General features: G+C 41.9%; 1 protein-coding gene across 1 annotated transcript in view; it reads right to left on the bottom strand.

Moving 5' to 3' along the window:
- Positions 1–19,284, bottom strand: part of trabd2a (TraB domain containing 2A) — a 244,018-nt gene extending 224,734 nt beyond the window's left edge. The window contains exons 1-2 of the mRNA XM_079524601.1: positions 19,053–19,284; positions 18,297–18,454 (exon numbers count right to left, since the gene is read on the bottom strand). Of these exons, the coding sequence (XP_079380727.1) occupies positions 18,297–18,454; positions 19,053–19,104 (210 nt within the window). The 5' untranslated portion in view covers positions 19,105–19,284. The remainder of the gene's footprint in view (positions 1–18,296; positions 18,455–19,052) is intronic.
- Positions 19,285–20,452: the final 1,168 nt, after the last annotated feature.

Below are 20,452 nucleotides of genomic sequence, written 5' to 3' on the forward strand. Positions count from 1 at the left end.
CTGGCCAAGTGGTCCAGGTGCATGCCACATATAGGCTTTGGCCTGACATCGTGTCGCATGTTCGAGTCCCGTTCATGACGACCTTTGCTGCATGTGTCTCCCCCTCTCTCTCTTTGCTGTCCATCTTCACTTGATACTATCAATAAAGGCAGAAAAGCCAAAAACATATATATATATATAAAGAAAATGCTTACAGTACTTGTTCGATGTTATTTTTAGTCTTTGAGAAACATTGCTCTGTGAAATCTGTCTGGGCTTAGCCACAAAATTTGTGCTTTTTGATGTAAGGGGAAGAAAGTTGAGGCTGAGAAGGATTCAGCTTTCTCAGCTTTCTCAGCTTTCGCAACACACACACACACACACACACACACACACACACACACACACACACACACACACACACACACACACACACACACACACACACACACACACACACACACACACACACACACACACACACACACACACACACACACACACACACACACACACACACACACACACACACACACCTTAGTTATGAATGTTTTGTGGATGCATATTGGGACCCTCAACTATCACTATCATGTGTGCATGTTTACAATTTCAAGACAAATGTTCAGATGCTATAAGTTGAGACACCAACAAGTTACAACCTGCCCTGATGCTATTCTCACTTTCTTCTCTCTCCCTATTTTAGTTTATCATGTGGGTTTCATCTCAACTGTAGGCACAGTGGAAAAGATTAACATCTGTCACTGAATCCTAATCTCTGGCTCCGCACCCAGAGGAGCAGAACGGGGAACAAATGAATATCAAGTTTGGAGATGACAGCTCTTGCTGCAGGTTCCCACTTTCTTGTGTGGAGGCGATAGGATGTGTTGTTTACAGCCAACCGACAAATGTTTTTATATCACACGGTCACCCCTTTTAGGCCGATAACTGTTTTAGGCCGATAACTGTCCTCTACTCTACTGTATTTCTCAGTCTCTCTTCCCATCAAGGGGGTGTTTCGAATGCACAGCCACAGAGCTGGCAGACACACATGCACACAGTGCCCATGTTTGATGTTATCGCCCATGCTTTCAATTGATTATGTATGCAATGGCCATATCTAACAGTAAGTGAGAAGTCAGATTTGAGCAACTCATCGTATGGCTTAATAACAATTAATAATGGCTTAAAGTGTAGTTATGGCCAGAAGACCCACTACCATGATTGATTACACACACGCCTGTTCAGTTCACCACATTATTGCCATTGAACTGTCCCATGGTAAATTTGAACATACAGTACACCATATACCTTACTTTGGCTGCACTGTTTCAATTCCTAACCGGAAACCACTGGCACTGTACATGTATGTCTGAAAATCACAAGATGTGTAGAAAGTGGATGTTTCTTAAGCCCCAAAACATGTCAACTTCGATGCAGACCATGTCACCTTAAATCTAACTATGTCTAAGTACATGATGACTGATACTGTATTTAGTGTGCTGTGTGGGATTTAAGCAATATTACAGGAGAGGGTGTAGGTTACGGTCATTAATGGCACGCCTGCGTTGCTGCAAGAACGAGTCGGAGGCGAGTTCTGTAAGCAACGCACACCCTCGAGTGTACTATTGTGATTATACAACAGTTACCCTTTAAACTAAGAGAGTCGCCAAAAAAATCATGTTTTTTAATGACAGATGAAGCCACTATGACCACAAATGTCCCAAGAAACTAGCTAGCCTAGCCACCGAGTCTGCTGCGCTCTGGGAGAACAGAAACTAGCTAGCCTAGCCACCCAGTCTGCTGCGCTCTGGGAGAACAGAAACTAGCTAGCCTAGCCACTGAGTCTGCTGCGCTCTGGGAGAACAGAAACTAGCTAGCCTAGCCACCAAGTCTGCTGCGCTCTGGGAGAACAACATGGCTGAATTCTTTGTTTTAATTAGGTGTTTCATGATGCTGGTTTGAAGCACGGCTAGAAGGCTGTTTCAACCAATCAGATTGCTTCCTCGAAATGACCTGTTGTATAATCTGTGCTCATCAGTATGCAACTGGAACGCCACTCATCGTCAGCACTTCACCCCACTTGGTGTGGCCATTTGCTGAAGGCGCAAACATTGAGATGCAATGCATCAGTGGTTTTGCAGAAACGTACAATAAAACAGCAACATTTCTTCTCTGGCAATTGGGTTGTTAGTCCAGTACTGTCACAACAACTGTTTCTGAGGTTGCAAGGACAATATGCAAGAGCACACTTTCAATCTCCAGGTTACCGGATCAAATCCATGTGGTAATTCCCAATTATTATTTATTAGACTTACACAATATTTGCAGATTGCCACAGCATACAAAAAAGCACATATGGCTGTTCTCTTGCAGTCACAGTTGAACATGTATTTTCAGCTTTTATAATGTACAGTATGTAATTGCGGCAGCCTTATACCCCCACCACCAGACATTCAGCCAGTCAACTAAGATGGCTCAATATGTGGCCTGAAATGTTGTGAAAAGTTTGAAAACAGTGTTTGTGCCAAGAAAGACCCATTGGTCCTCATTCACAACGGCGTTTACGCTCATAAAGTGACGTTACGTGAGCGGAGCGTGAGCGGACAGGCATTTACGTGGATTCCCACATTACGTGGGAATTCATGAACTTGAACGTGAACTTGACGGGGACGTGGGTTGGTCGGAAATTCCGCTGAAAGCTGCGCCACCTCTCATGGTCGTGTACGGCTTGCGTAGATTTATTAAGAAGGCTTTAGTCTTCATGCTGAATCAATTAAAAGTCCCCAAATCTCAGATAAAATATGTAGGCATGTGTCCCAACATTGGTCGCACATAAAAAAATTATAGCCTATATAAAAGCCAAGTATCACTTGTATGCCTAAATGCATGCATTCTAGAGGCAGGTTAGCCTAGAGTGCCATACAGAAACTGCCCCTGCAAGCCCGACACCTTTTTTATTTATTTATTAGGATATTTCTAGCATGCGCGATTGCGCTGCTCACTTGACAGCTTTCTACTCGCAGTGCAACGCGCTGTGAGCTTGTAGATCGGATCTCGCGGACTCGCGCTGCATGTTAAAAAACAAACTCACAATTATAATAAGAACATACACTTATCTGCATTCTGCACTGTACGAATCCAACGTTGTTTAGTGTAGTAATATATAGGCCTATTTAAATTGTTTCGTTATGGAGCTCCTTTGAGTCAGTCTGACTGTCGGTGCGTGTGTGTGTGTGTGTGTGTGTGGGGGGGGGGGGGGGGGGGGATTAGCCCTATATAAAAAATAGAAGTTTCACGTAGGCCTAAATGCATTTGCTGCAAGCACCTATCTGCCTCCATTTGCGTCGTGGTATTAATTTATAATATGTATATTGATCACATGCGGACGCCACACAGAATAGCCAACTCTTACCTGCAGCTGAGGAAACATACAACGTAGTTGGATCGGATGAAATATAGCCAAATCCCACAAGAAAAAAAAGAAAGAAAATATGTCCTGTGTCCATGCATGTCCATATATTTGCTTTCCAAATCCGACAGTGCAGGGCAGGGAATCAATCACCGCAGTAGACTAATCAATAGGGCCTTTTATCATTGCCGAGTTTTAATATAGCATTTGGTTGTGTGGTGAACAGTACAAATTAACTTCTTTCTCATTATGTGAAAGTAACTGTAACATCAGTTAACTTATTAACGTTCTGACATTTAACAAGGAGTGAAGCAATGCGTGCCAAGTTGGCAAGTTTCGTTTATAATTATATACAAAACTCGCGCTGTTTGCTTGAAGATCTGTCCGTGCAGAGACCAGCCTGTCAAAATTAACTGCTCTACAAGCTCATCGCGGCTGTTGTATATAATTTAAAGCCCGGTGCAGGCTATGATGACGTATTTCGATATTTCCTGTTGCCTTATATGGTGTGGGATGGGCGTTCTAACCAGGCGACACCAGGCGAATCGATTGGGAAAAATGCGGAAAGGCTACACTCTGCGATCCGCACAAATGAAGTGATTACACCAGCTTCCCTGAATAAGACGGGAGGGGGGGGGGGGGGGGCTAGAGAGAGCGCTCCCTATGTCACCTCTTGTCTTAACTCTTCTTTGTTTGTTGTTCTTTGAAATGTTTGAAATGTTCTTTGAAAGATGGTGATCAATCTTTGGTCAGGGTTTGCTTTAATCTTCCTATATTTTTGTATTGTAACATCTTCAAAAGTGTTTGAAGCCACTGTCAGAATTGCCTCACTTACTTTCATGTGTAAGATCAGATACTTGTGGTGGTTTACGAAGTTGGTTCACTTCACTTTCACTTGTGATTGGAAGGGAAATAAATGTCCTCAAAGTCCTCAAACGACCTCTGAAGTTCGTTATGTGGTGTCTCGATGTTTGTACCTGACAATGTCGCTCTGGATTAAGAGCGTCTGCTAAATGCCTAAATTGTAAATTGTAAATTGACAATGACCTCTGTAGGTCGAAACGTGGTACTCCAATCTAACAACGTAACAACGTTATTACGTGTCCTCAAACAACCCCCATGATATCAACTGCAACTGAACTATAACAGATGTGCGTACCTCTTGGTCCTTAGCTATCCATACTGTAGTTTTACATCCCCAAAATCTTTCCATGCCACACACTCTCAAATAGCTATAGGCCTAGCTTCTGGCTGTGGCCTCCCCATTATGAAATGGCTTAGAACAACATTATGCCAATAGCAAAAATAGGCCATCTACAAGCTTGTATAGCTCCAAGATTTTCACAATTTTGACAAGCCCCAAAAATAGAGTCACCGGTGGTTAAACTGGCACAATCATCTCATGAATTCATTTTGACTTAGAGAGGGAGAGAGAGAGAGAGAGACTTTTTTTTGACTTTTCTAAAACCCTTTTATTTACAAACTAAAAACCAGTAACACTGTCTTCAAACAGACATTCGAGGTTCAAAACAAGGGCATTCTTACCCAAAAACCAAACCAAAAAGAGAGAGAGAGAGAGAGAGAGAGACGGTGACGGTGCCATGCTGGAATGATTCGATACTGAGCCACTCTTTGTTTGCTTTTGGAGATGGCTTCCTGCTCGAGGCTGTCTGTCTTTTCTGATGACCTACCCTTTGACTCATCGCTGTCACTCCTGGAGAAGCTTTTTTCTTATCAGCACCATTTCAGGTGGCTGACTTTTAATACGTCTTTCTTTAATAACCTTTCTTTCCTGTTTCCCATCAGCAACCCGCTTGGCTTCGTCATCCTATGCAGTTTGGTTCTAACTTCTGCACTGTAAAATCATAGCGTCAATTTAGCTCCTGTTGACCCTCATGGTTCCATGTCAACTCAGAGTGTACAAACGGAACTGTAATGGGTCCATATTAATTTAACTGAAAGAAATTGAAAAATTGAGTCAAATTAACACCCTGGATTTCGCTGTGCGTTTAACAGCAGCCACTGCCAAAGTTCAGGTGGGGATAGAGGTTGCTTTTTGTTGCTTGTAACCGTTTAATGTTTACTTGCCGTGACAAAAAGAACCAAGCACAGTTCTATATCAAAGGCAGAAATGTAGGACAAGAGGGGGCATATAAGGCCTTTTCACACAGGAAGCAACTGACGCAAGCGGGCACGGTCCTGTGAAATTGGCACGTGCTCATTTCATGCACCCGCCCGTGGGCGGCTAGAGCTGGAGGTGCTTGTGGTCAGCTTTTTTTTTCACGCTACAGGGCCAACCCAATCGTCTGCATAGTAGATACGTAGCTGATCCAAGCGAGAACATCTGAAATGGCCTGAAGAGAGAGAGGAAGAAGTGGGCAACACGGCAGGGGGATTTAAATTAGGACAAATGTGGCCTTCCAACAGAGCAATACTGATCTAATAGCCATGTCTGTCTGTGTTGTGTGCCAGCCTAGTGATTCCTCTATCAGGGGAGTGTCTGCGTCTCCTGTTGCAGTGCCATCCAGACTGGCTTTCTCAGCTGTCCTCTCTCCTGCTCTCTACAGTCTAATTAGAACAAATTTCTAATCCAATCAGAGTTTCTCAACCCCTTAATGAGGCTTCTGGGAAAATTAGTGGCTTTGTCAACAGAGATGTGTCATGCTGTCCAGTTATTAGATGCACGGCACCGTAGAGTTGCCAACGAATATTCCATATTTGAACGAATTTTCGAATCAAAAAAATAAATGAATAACTGAATATATAAATTTAAGATTCGAATTAAAAAGTTTTCGCGAGACGGTGCCGTGGGTAAGCGTTGTGAGCTTGTAGATTAGTTATATTTGCCACGCAACACGCCGACACCGGCATACATTGAAGAATAAATCAGCTGCCTCGCACTCTTCCTAAACGCAGACTACGCAGGCTGCGTAGGTTCCCCGATTCACAAAAGGCCCCCGCCCGCCCTGTTCAAAGTCGGCAATGAGCTACGTCATTTGCGCACGGACGGTGCGCAAACAACGGTGAGCACAGGGCGGGCGGGGCCGCGGTGGCCTTTTACGTTATTTGCGCAGTGAGTGTACGCTGCTCAGAAGGGTGAAATCTTCCGTCAACAGCGTACCTAGTGATCAGAATCGGGGACAGGCCTGGCCTTCGCCGAAACTTATTTTGCTTCGGTGCTGTTTCGGAAGGACGGGAGAGTATATTTTTAGACAACAACACACAGATCTATCACTCATCAATCTTCAATCATGAAGCGACTTTATCCTTCAGGAAATTATAAAAAGATAAATCAAATGCGTAAGGATGAACTGCGGCGCCGGTCCGGCAGCAGCAGCAGCAGCAATGCAGTGTTCTGTTCTGTGAATTAATACTGCCTCAGTGCCTCGTTTTGATAAGGCTAGGATTGCTCATTTAAGAAAAATGTCGGTGAAGTTTTATGGGAGAATGCATGCGTTGTGTTCCAACTCGGTTTTCAGCAGCGCCAATGCGCGGAGAGAGAGAGAGAGAGTTGCGCCAGCAATGCGATCTTAAATGTTATGTCTCAGGTTGTATTGGTGTAAATATAATTATTAAAAAATCCGAATGGCCCCGAATCGGAATCGAAATCCGAATGGGTCGAATTGCTCGAATCCACGTGGGTTTTTAAAACGAATATCCGAATGTAATTTTTGGACAATTCCGGCAGCTCTACGGCACCGTCATGCGACGAAGTATAATCTATAGTCTCTCTGGTGAGACGGAACTCGCATAGACAGTGAGTGCAGGGTCGCGAAAACATACAAGATTTGATCCGGATCAACAGGTTAGGCAACAATTTAAGAATTATTGAAATATAATGGATGAATAGACAAACAACGTATCATGCGTGTGAATTATAATAAGATGAATTCCTTCCACAGTGTGCATTGCCTTTCTTTTACCATGCTATTACAGAGTATGTCACAGTCTAAAGGAAAACAGCAACAAGCCCAAGAAATAACTTATTTCCACACAACCCAGGACCTCCTCTGAGATGGAGGTAGACACCCAACCTGGGGGGTCCTTTATAGAGCTATAAATCCGTATATTTGCCCTAGGTGTCCTATCTAAAGTCATCGTTTTTCATCTGGAGAAAGATGCTCATGGGTGTAATGTTAACAATAGTCATAAAGATCCTGCATGCACGCGTGACCCAGCTGCCTGAATAACAGGAGATCAGGGTAGGTATCAGTGGTGGAAGATGTACTCACATTTCTTACTTAAGTAAAAGTATCAATACTTCAATGTAGAAATACTTTGTTACAAGTAAAAGTCCGGAATTCAAAATTGACTTGGTAAAAGTACAAAAGTACTGGCTTCAAAATGTACTTAAAGTATCAAAAAGTACGCAAATACTCAATGCGTTGCATTGTGACATAGATCGGCTATTTTCAAATGGCTGAAACGTATATAGGGCTGAAGAGGTCATGTATGTTTTGTAATAATAATCAAAATCTACAAAGTAAGTTTTCAAATGAATATAGTGGAGTAAAAGTACAATATTCGGATCCGAGATGTAGTGGAGTAGAAGTAAAAGTATTGGAAATTGGAAAAAGTACAAATACCTAAAGATTTTACTCAAGTACAGTACAGTACGTCCGTTGGTCCCATTGTCCGACTATTACTAACGCTAAATCTAACCATAACTCTAACCCTAACCTAATGTCTTAATCAGCCATGTAAGTCACCTAACCTCATATCAGTCTTAACCGGCCATGTAAGTCACCTAACCTCATATCAGTCTTAACCGGCCACGTACATGTACTGTAAGAGGCTGGGTACACGAGGACGTCGCGGGCTGTTCCCCGCCTAAGTTTGTGAACGATATAAAACTTTACTGCGTCTACATTGCGGTTATGTTAATTATGTTTGCTGTACACACAAGACCGGTAAACTGCTCCGTTTTCAAGATAAAGATGCAGTACACATCTACAGCCTGTAGATGGCCACCAAAAAAAAGAAAAAGCTTATTCTAAAAGTAGGCTATATGAAAGCGTTGGTATTTCACACAGGTGTTGCCAAATAACTAATTATCTTGATCAGATGCGCATATGACATATCTAGGTCATATCAATTTAATGAGCAGAGCAGTGCTGCTTCTCTCTCTGAGTCTGCACACACTGACTGACCAGCTAAAGTGTATGCCTACTAAACCATAATATATGACAAACCTTGGATTAATTCTTCTGAAAACAGCAGCAAGCACAAAGTAAGTGAGAGAGAGAGAGAGAGAGAGAGAGTGTGAGAGAGAGAGAGAGAGAGAGAGAGAGAGAGAGAGCGTGCGCACCCCTTCTCTCGCTCAGATCATCATACACAGCTCACAACGAGGAGCGGCATGGTACATTGTGAATTTATGAGTTTGACTTTGGAGATTGAAATATATATATTCGCTGGTGCGCAACACCTCTGAATGTCAAATAATTGCTTGTTTAGATTGATTCCTTCCACCTAACAAGTAAGACGCGCAAACGCGGGAAGCGAACGCAGCTCGTAAATTGCAATAACAACAATTAGAATAAATTACGTACTTTAAGGTTTTTTTTAAGTTACATTTTTTTTAAATAAAATGTTTTTTCAAGTTTTTTTTAGTGTGTGTATGTGTGCGTGCGTGCGTGTTTCTTTTTTAGGTTTTTTTTTAAGTTAAGTTTTTTTTTAAGTTAAGTTTTTTGTGTGTGCGTTTTTCCTTTAAGTTTTTTTTTAAGTTAAGTTTTTTTTAAGTTAAGTTTTTTTTTAAGTTAAGTTTTTTGTGTGTGCGTTTTTCCTTTAAGTTTTTTTTTAAGTTAAGTTTTTTTTAAGTTAAGTTTTTTTTTAAGTTAAGTTTTTTGTGTGCGTTTTTCCTTTTTAAGTTTTTTTTTTAAGTTTTTTTTTTAAGTTAAGTTTTTTTTTAAGTTAAGTTTTGTGTGTGTGCGTTTTTCCTTTTTAAGTTTTTTTTTTAAGTTACGTTTTTTTTTAAGTTAAGTTTTTTTTTAAGTTAAGTTTTGTGTGTGTGTTTGTGTGTGTGCGTGCGTGCGTGTGTGTGCGTGCGTGCATGTGTGTGTGTGTGTTTTTGTGTGTGATACAGCTGCGCCCTCTGGTGGTGGGCGGGTGGTGTTACAGCGTGACACACACACACACACAGACAGACACACAGACACACAGACGTGATCTGCTGGGTCTCATAGTAAATGCTCACTGCGTTCGCAATCATTGCCTATTTTTTAACACGCAGAATCTCTCTCTCTCTCTCTCTCTCTCCCTCTCCCTCTCCCTCTCTCTCTCTCTGTGACTGTGAGACTGACACAGACGCGGTCAATAATATATAGCATAAATAATAGGCCAAATATAACACTTTCCCTCTATCTGTGATCAGCTCCTCACACACAACTCCTCTCTCGTGCATGCCTGCTCAATCTCAGCAACTGTTTGCGTGCGTGCGGGCTGCAGATCGGCTATTTTTGGAGAAGAGATTTATAGACATTATGTGCAAATATAAAATAGCTGTGATACTTATATGTAAGTGGTTATGGTGAAATAAACCATTAACACTGGTTAGTTTGGAGGGGGCGAGGGGACTATGACATCACCGTTTCAGCAAATTAGGCGGCATTTGCTATACACGGAGACGAGAAAGTCGCGTCTCCAAACTTTCCCACTCTGGAAGGTAGTTTCAAAATTAGCCGTTAAAGTCCCCCAAAACGCCGTCTCCGTGTGACAAAAAGGGCAGATCGGCTAATTACTTGCCCGAGAAATACCGAAATCGTCCTCGTCTGTACACCACCTAAGTCAGTTTCACAATGTTTTCGCTTCGGCGGCAATAATTCCACTTTCACCGCGTTTCCTAATCGCAGCCAGTATACATGCAGTCGGCTCCAGGCGAGCCTGCTGGCTGGAGGCGCTGGATTGCATTCGAGTGATAAGTAACCTACAGTACTGGTGATTATCGGTCGAGATAACATTCAAAGCGGTGTCACATCTGTAGTGAAGGCCACGAAGATGTTATGCGTCGCGCACCCACATTGTCAGCAGCGGCCCCGTCTGGTCATACAAGAAATGCACCAGAGGGGTTATAGGCAATTCAACTCAGGCGTCTAATGCGTTCTTTGAATTGGTGTTTTGAAATGATCAAGTCATGGGTTCAGGAAGAGGACAGAGGACAATCTGGGGATTGGCCCCTACCCAAATGCATCTCGGTGTGAGCATCAATTCATCGTCCGACTTACAGTTAATGTCAACATCTGAGAACATCATTTGGAAATTTAACACTTCACTTTGGCATAAATGTATGTTTTGCCCAATAGTAGTTCACCACCCTATAAATTAGCATTTTTACAATATGATATGAATCGATATGATGTTATGTCATTCTCCCAGTGGGGACAATGACATGAGACATTAGACTCACAAGCAGCACACATCTGTAGTAATAAAAAAAGAAATCATGTGGATACACATGGCTACCAGCAGTTTGCAAGATTAGCTCCGGATACACAGACAGACATCCCTGCACTGTCTAAATCATAATCATAATAATGTGGATCTCGGGATCCATATGGGAATGGCGTAGCTCCACTCTCGATCTTGGACTTTGTGTGGCCAGCCGGTGATCTCATGCGTGTAGGACATGATCATTACTAAATTCACCGATCGCTGTCTGTCGGTGTGTCTGTCCTATTCCGGGTCACCAGTGAAATGCATGTTGGGACGGCTTCCGGGTCACCAGTGAAATGCATGTTGACAGATTAATACTGGGACACACTTTTCCGCGTAACAGACCCACACAGGGAAATTCCGCGTAACAGACCCACATGGGGAAAACAACTCGGACGGGGACTAGTATCTATAAAGTATCACTCCAAATGTGTCACACACACACACACACACACACACACACACACACACACACACACACACACACACACACACACACACACACACACACACACACACACACACACACACACACACACACACACACACACACACACACACACACACACACACACACACACACACACACACACACACACACACACACACACACACACACACACACACACACACACACACACACACACACACACACACAATTTTTCCGTTAATCATCAAGAAAATAGTTTCATGATTGCATTATCCATATTGACTAGTGTGAGTGGAAAAGCCAAACAACGTAGTACCGTTACAGTTAGTTGAGAGACTGCTTTGTTTCAAAAGGCTTCACCTGGCAGTCAGCAGAAGACCCAATTTAATTTTCCACTCCCTTTTAAGGGAGCAATTTGTCATCTGACAAGTCAAATCCATTAGCTTGTCAGTGTGCAGAGAAGTGTGGCCCATTAAAATACAGCCCTTGGTAAACCAACAGGCTGCTTAGCTTTTCCATCAAGAGGACTGCCGTCTCTGTGTGATTTGTGATATACATAATATAATGCAGATATTTCAGCCCTGCGGTCCATACTATTGTTTTGACTTTTATAGTTAATAATTAAGGACGCCAGATGAGATCATTAAAATCTGTCAAAGGAGACAGCAGAAGGCAGGGTCTGGGTGGGACGGTGTTATTTGTTCTATTGGTTTCAAGGCTGAGAGCCAAGAAATCCTAGTTCTAGACTGGATGTACAGTTGGGTGCCACCGATATTGTCCCTTATCATTTGACCCATTTAGGACTGACCTCAAAATTAAAAAAAATCCTTCTAAATCCTCCAGTTTTCTGAAATAAATATTTTCACGATTTTTCAAAAATAGCAGACCTACAAGCTCGTAGCGCGCCACTCGGTGGCGCGCTATGAGCTTGTAGATCTGCTATTTTTCAATAGCTAAATTATAACATAATGTTTAAAACACCAAAAGGGGTTCCCGCCCAAAATGGGTTAACTGTCCTTTTGCGCAGATCACGCAAACCTCAGCAAAAAGAAAAGGACAATATCGATGGCCTCCAACTGTAAAAGCCACCAGGGCAGGAGAATAATGCAGCACACAAAACAGAATTCACCTTATTGATCTTATTAATTTGATTTTATACAGTTGAGTACAATACATATTTATGAGTGTTAAATCAAAATGTCCTGAAGAGGCAGGATTATGAACAAAATCTGTGAAAAAAAAGAAAAGGGGTTGGGGGTGTAGATGGTTCATCGAGACTAAATGGAGACAGATCCTGGAAAACTAAATCCATGCTCTAACTACCAGCCCAAAATGTTAATACTGTAGACCTATGTTTACTTTGTTGTTATGAGTGTACAGTAGTTGTGTCCTTGTTTTTTCATGTGGTTTTCAGTTGTTTCTTCTATCGAGTCACTGGATGTTGTGTCTTTTTGTCGCTTGATGTTGAGCCTCTGCAGTGTTATCATTGACACACCTCCTCTCTGCCATAAATCACAGATATTGTTTCATTTTGTGTCCTTGTAATCCTTTCTGTGTGTGTGTGTATGTGACGTGTGCGTGTGAGAGAGTCGTCCCTCCAGCCTTTTGTTGAAGAAATGAATTCATGTGTCTCTGATGATGGTGATAGTTCCAAACAGAGGTTTTGGCCTTTCTAGTTGAATCTTAATGAAAAGAAGAGGGCACCCGTCTTCAAATGGCCCAGACTTTTCCAAACACACACAGAGTTCTGAGTCTGATCTCTGGCTCCTATTCAAACCACTCATTACACTCTTTTGTGAGAAATAAAAGAGTGAATTGTGCAAGAACATGAAGTGACAAGGGCTTTTATTAAAAGTTTAAAACATGATCCAGTTTTGAGTGGGCCATTAGTTACAGTAACGTTGGGATTACATCTCAGGTTAAAGTGACGGGGAAAGGCAGGATAATTGGACTGCCCTAAATTGCACAATATTCCTGTATTTGACATAGTGCTCTCAAAGTGTACTGAAACTGAAATCTAATGAGTAAAGCCTGAATCAGACAACTGGAACCACAGCCTTACTTTTTCTCTGCCCTTGATCAAAACTTTGCATGCTTTGCAAATCTTAATTGCTTCTATTGCACGAACAAAAACAACTGGTGTGCCACTGCCACTGAATGTGAGTATACAAAAACAATTACGACATTTTCAAACATGTTCTGATATTTCTTTGTCAAATATTCCTGTATTTCAGATAGTACTTTCAATGTGTTCAAACAGAAACATAATGAATAAAGCCTGAATTAGACGCCTGAAACCACAGCCTTCTTTTGTTCTGCCCTTGACCAAAACTTGGCATACTGTGCCAATCTTAATTGCTTCTATTGCAGCAACATAAACCACTGGTATCATTATGCCACTGAATGTCAGTATACAAAAAATGTAAGCAATTTCAAACATTTTCAGAAATACCAAATACCAAAATATTTAAAATCTCCAAACATATACAGCGAATGGCAGATCTACAAGCTCTGAATCATGTGTCACATTGCGACACGTGATCTTGTAGATCTGAGCCTATAGAGCTGTTGAAAGCAACACTCAACACAGAAAATAAGTGGATTGATTCCGTTTACTAGGAGTGTAAAATGAAGGCACTCATAATGTATATCTGTAATAAAAACCCAAACCAATGTACTGTGGCTCTTACAAGCTTGCATCTGAATATGAGAACATCCGTTTCTGTGCTGTGGGTGTACGTCATGTCGATTTCCTTGAATCAAACTGTAGTGTTTTTGTGAATGACAGAAAGTCATCTTTCTAAAACGGTTAGTCCCAATACTTGATTCTGATTGGCTGGTTACCGTCACGTGACCGTTGTAAATTTCATCGATAACCCACACCTTCAATCACTTTATTTATATCATTCCCAGCCGATTCCGCAGCTCTGTAGCTGTACTGGGGGAGGGGAGCGCTTGATTGCCTTACAAACCCATGCCGTGCGGGCGTCTAAGCACCGCCCGGCTCATATGACGTGAATGATGTGAATGTGTGGCTCCAGGCAGCCCCGTAAAGACATCAAGCGCTATTCTCCCGTCACATAGCCTACTTGCCAAGCAAAACAAGGAAGTGATGTGGCTCGCTCTGGTGGCACAAAGCGTAGCTACTTTTGTGAATTTAATAGTTTTATTAGGTTAATATTGCTATATGTTTGTAACCGTTTTAGAAAAGCAATAAGCCACTCGAGGCCCCAGCTTACCGGTATTTTACAATGGCTGGGAGCCTCCCAGCCATTGTAAAATACCCGGTAACCTGAGTCCTCTCGTGGCTTATTGCTTTATTATACTGGTCAGCTACGGAACGTGTTGATTTAAACAGCTCCAATGGATAACAGCAAAGATTCTCGTGTGTGTGCATTTGTGACCTTTTACATACCACAAAACACATGTGAAATGTGCAATGGAAATGTCATTCGGATAATCTCAAGTGGTCCGTGACAATGAGCAGTGTATATCCTCTCCTAACATGGTGGAACCAAGGGAGGCTATGTCCCGGAAACATTTAAACCATGAAGAAAGATGTTCATGTACGGTCATAAATTTACTTTAGTGGGACTTTGTTATTCCATCTCTTCCAACAATGTTATCTGATAAACCAGAACATTAAACATTATCAAATAGCAAAGATAATAGATTTCCAAGCTCAACAGTTCGTGATGCGATGGGCTTGTACATCTGCTATTCTAACCGAATGTCTATGTTCACTAATGTTCATATATTTTGCTGAATGTTCACCTACTTTCACAGAATATTCACCTACTTTCACAGGACATTCAAATTAGTTTTTCCTGAATGTTCGCCTAGGCTAGTGTTAACGCTATGGTTAACACCTTAGTAGCCCGGAACTATTTAATCCATTTCATCCATGTGCCCATCATTTATAGCACACGGACCACTTTTACCGGCGCACCGGAAGCTGGTGTGCATGTCTGTGTAGCAGCTAACAATAGCCACACCACTCTAGAGTCGATCGACAACAACAGGAGGTAATAATAAATCTATCGCGACTAGCGACTGGACCGCGGAAGGCCGTCATACACAGGATCTTTTTTCAGAATTAGACGGGATGATTTAGATCGGGAGTTATGATCGTTTTAAGGTTTTCGTCAGCTAAACAGGCAGGGGACATTTTCGATGACATTTTTTTGATAACGGTTTTGTTATCATTAATCTCCGTCCTATTTATCAATCTCCGGCTTGGGCACTTGACCATGACCTTGAACTTGACGGAGAACTCCGCCCCGGGCCTCCAAGGTGTTAACACTAGCCTAATTCTGCCTCTACTCCTGCATGCAGTCTTCTCCTTTCATGATGATAAATTCATCACCATGATATCTCAGCAATCCATCGAGTTGCCTGCCAAACTTCACAAGCTGTGTGTGTGTGTGTGTGTGTGTGTGTGTGTGTGTGTGTGTGTGTGTGTGTGTCAGACAAGTTGAGAAAATCCTCAATATCCCTGCACAGATGTGGTTCATTCAATTTGTCTCTTTATCCTCTCTCTTCATTTAAGTTAATCTCTCTCTCTCCCCCAAAGTTATTTTCTATTTGTCCTCGTCTACTCCAAACTCTTTATTCATGGCTGTTTTCCCTATTTTTCTTTTGACGTGCACGTATCAGGGACAGGATTTAAATTGTTTTCAACTTGTATTAGACTGCTCAAACATTATGTGAAGGATTCGTATTCCCTCTTGTTTTGACTTTTTTGGGTCTTTTTTCTTTCCTTGTTTTTATCAAGGCTGTCGTTCTGTTTGGAATTAGGAAGTATCACAGGAGACATTATTCAAAGTTGCCTATTGGGATTGTTTAACATAAAAGCTCAGCTGAAGGTCAAGCTAAAACGCTGGTGTTCATTGATGCCGGTCGGGCCTTTTGGCTTTGTAATTCTTCTGAGAATAAGGTTTAAACATAGGAAAACAAGACATTGTTTGAATAACTGTTTCCTATTTAGAGTAAAGGGGGGGGGGGGCATTTGTTTCTGTTAATGTTTTTGCTTTGACTACAGATACTTTAGAATTAGACTTCAGACTTTATCGTCCCTGAGTCAGAAAGCCCTATCCAGCGGAAAGGGCTTTCCAACTCAGAGACAATAAAGTTTCTGCAGCACTGTATCAGACATCCATATATAATATGCAAGGTCAATACAAAAGTACATAGTAATATAACAGCAAAACTAAAATAATATCTTTAAAAGGTACCAGTGTCCATACCGATGTTCTCCGATTGGCCAACCCAGCTAAACCAGTGTTATTCAACCCTTTGCACATCAAGGTCCATTATTGGGCATTTGAGCCGCGGAGTGGACCACCATTTGATGACATTTAGCCTCTCAGACCCAATTAATATTTTCTTGGCGTTGGACAAGATTTTGTCCACAATTGCTGTATTGATGTTGGTACTATAGGAGAGATAACAGGCAAACGTTGATCAAAATAACAATTCTACATTCTCTAATTGTGTAGACTTCATGTAAATTAATTAAGTAATGCAGATGTTTAACAATAATTTAACTCGAGAGCGTAAAATGAAACCAAATGGACCCGTAGAGTTTCATGTTAAGCTCTTAAGAGTTAAAGATCTATAAGGGTTCATTTGGTTACCAACTCATTTTAAGTTTAACTGCAGGGGACCACCTGGAAGAACACCCTCAAGGACCACTGGGTGGTCCCCGGACCAGTGGTTGAGAACCACTGACTGAGCCAAATGGATTGGCCAAGTAAGACATGCCGCTGCACCAATATAAAGTGTGCATTATAGAACTGCATTCTTTTACAAAGCAAGATAATGGCAAAACGTCTGTCAAAGATATGAAAACAATAAGCCAAACATTGATTTATTAATGTTATTGAAAGGCAGAAGATAATGAGTATAAATGCTCTATGTTGAAATGTTTAGAGTAGAGATTCGGCTTGCATTACATCACTGTCCTGTCAGCGGTGGCCGAACGGTTTGCGGAGCGGTCTTGATACCGGAAGGTCGCCAGTTCGTATCCCCGGACCGGCACGTTAAAATTACCACCGCTGAAGTGCCCTTGAGCAAGGCATTGAACCACTACCATGAAATGTTCTATGAGCAGGGCCTGGCTGTAAACAAGTATCTGATGCTTAGTCCAGTTACCCTGGGTAAATATAGTAACTTTGCTTTGCTTTGCTTCCTACACTATAACACCTGCGTTGGAATAAATACAACTATGCTATACATCCAAGTCATGGACTCTGACTCCTGAGTTATTGTCCTGCAACCAGACTTCAGACCCCGGCGGATATGGTCTGAAGAAGTAATACTGGCGATGACACAAACCAATAACAAACCATATCATACAGCCACCCTGTCACAAACGTACAACCTTCAACACAGCGGCCATAACATAGACACTATTCTCACCGTTTGTATGTCAGAGCTTAAAACCTCTAGCTTGAACCTGGATGAAAATAGCAAACTCACAGGCTAGACTAATTGAAGTGGTAACCAGAACAGTGGTGGGGACAAATAAAAACATGTATCCTAATCATCACATTAAAACCTAGCTACAAATCCTGTGTACTGTAGCTATATTATTCAGTCAATTTGGTCATAAAGAAGAAGTTGAAGGGTAAATATGTAGTTCTGATAGAATGTACCCTGCATGTTCAAATCATATACTTTACTTTATTTAACATTTTTCAAAGCATTATTCTTTCTTTATTTTTTATTCTTTGGAAAAAATAGACAATTTAACATTGAGATGCCCACAATGTTTAGGTGCCCACTCCACCTGTATTCACAGAAATGACGAAGAGACCACATATGATACACCCATAGTCTATACCTTATCCTGGTTAATACAACTCACAAACTCCAACAGCAGCCACAACATTCACTCACACACACACTGCATATTCAAATGGCATCTTCCTTCAAATCCAGAGCCATGAAAAGTAAATAAGAAAGAAAGAACGGAAGAAAGAAAGGAAAGAAAAGAAAGAAAGAAAGAAAGAAAGAAAGAAAGAAAGAAAGAAAGAAAGAAAGAAATACCTTGAGCCGTCTTCTTCTTAACATCCTTGGTACCCTTTGATTGTATTTTGGGAGCGTGGATATGGTATGGGTACATCTTCTCCACCCAAGAAACTGTTGGGTCACGTGTCCTACAGCCAGAGACAGTTGGACTCGCATCACATCTCCTCCAACTGGAACTTCTACAGGAGACGGTACAACCAGGTCTGGATATATAGATAAACTACAATAGGTCTTATTTTTTCCTTACATAATTATGGCATGTTTTTTCTCCACCAGGCCCGAGACTATGTTTTTGGCCTAACTCAAATATCAGCCACACACCTTGTCAGCAGCTTGTAAGCCAGCCCTATGGGGGCTTGGTCATAACTCTCTTACTCTATGGCTCTGGCTAAAACCACCAGAGAGTGCCAAAATCCCTCTATGCAACTGCAACACTTGAATGATATCATACAGACAGAAAGACTGCCTATGCTGGCTAATATTTGATTATCCAAATTGAACAGAATGTTCGTTTTAAGTTGTCAATCCTGAAAATGGCCATGTATAGCCATGCATGGTTCACAACACATCAGGCTGTAGCTAGCGGAGTGTTGTTGAGTGAAGCAAACATTCTCACACGACAGATTGTGAATGTAGCTAGCTGTCAGAAAAACTCCCCCATAACTAATGATTCACTTTAATATCACGCTGCAATAGAATTATACACAATTCGACTGTATTGCACTTGCACATGAATATGAATGTTAAGCTGAGCAGTTTGCTAATTAAACTCACCTGGAAAATCCACTCTTTGGAAAGAAAACGCCCAATGCAGACAGTTTGTCATGAAAGCTGACAGTGACAGACTGACACACGTACTGTACTGTCTTAGCCAATTCCACGGACAGCTGTATGTCTACTCAACTTGAATTAATGTTTTCGAAACCTACAATACTTTACAAGTGGTTTTCATACCCATTTCCAAATTTACAGTACGAGCTTGAGTCAGACATCTGTCACCAACAAGTGGGGCTGGGGATGGGCTGGGGGGGGGGGGGGGCGTAACTGGAGGCTCGCACGCCCAGAGCCACGTCTATTTCTAAGGCTCTGCGCGCGCCGCACGGCCCGCACCTGAAGTCTGCTGCTAATCAAAAAGAACCCAGCCTGCTGGCGCGGAAATACGCGCGCCGTGTGTGCGTGTGTGCGTGTGTGTGTGTGTGTGTGTGCGTGCGTGCGTGCGTGCGTGTGTCTAACTATTTGTACAGGTACCAACCTGCATTGTAGGCTACTAAGCTTCAGATCAAGGTAGGCTATCTGCTATCAGTTTGTGATTATTATAAAACACTGAATGTCTGCATGGGTAACATTTTTGTTTTGTTTGTAGGCCTATACAACACCAACACCAAAGCTTTAATAGGTTAGTTTTATTTCCAAGCCATACAAATTGTGACAATTCAAACCATGTGTATGTTTAATTGTTTTTGGTTGTGCATTGTTTGGTTGTGCTTGAAGATTCCAGTGAGTTTAAAGGCTCATACATAGTCTGGATTTTCGGTGGTGAGGTGACCACCGAACTACAACATGACGTCACGAGCCGCGGTGAAGAGCAAACCACCGCCACCACCCCAGCCCTTCTCTCTGTTTTTACTCACCACCACTCAACGTTATTTCAGCTACGGTGGTCAGCTCACCACCGGGGAGCGGTGGTCACCTCACCACCGAAAATCCACACTATGAATGAGCCTTTAGGGAGACAAACACAGTACTATCTCTCTCTCTCTCTCTCTCTCTCTCTCTCTCTCTCTCTCTCTCTCTCTTTCTTGCTCATATTAAGGATGTTTTTCTCAGTATTATGGACAAGAAAATGCTGAATATCTCAGATGTTAGGCAGATGTTAATAGGTTGATAAGTGCAGTGGGAGATTACTGGCTGGCTCTGAAATAAAACGATTAAAAAAATACATGTTAACCTTTGAGGCCAAATGAATTCCCTTTGGGCCATTGAATACTTCTAACTGCAGTAATGACAGCATGTGGCAATTTATTGGACAGGGAAAACTACCTAACATGAAAACTATTAATTGAACCATGTTGTCTCTGAGCATAGCCTGAATACCCAATCTATAAACTCATTACAGAGAAATCAAATACTGTGCATTAGCTAATGTAGTAGCTGAGTCATTTCAGACTTCTGTT

Source organism: Electrona antarctica (genome assembly GCF_951216825.1).
Source record: "Electrona antarctica genome assembly, chromosome: 16".
In the NCBI taxonomy this organism is placed as follows: domain Eukaryota; kingdom Metazoa; phylum Chordata; class Actinopteri; order Myctophiformes; family Myctophidae; genus Electrona; species Electrona antarctica.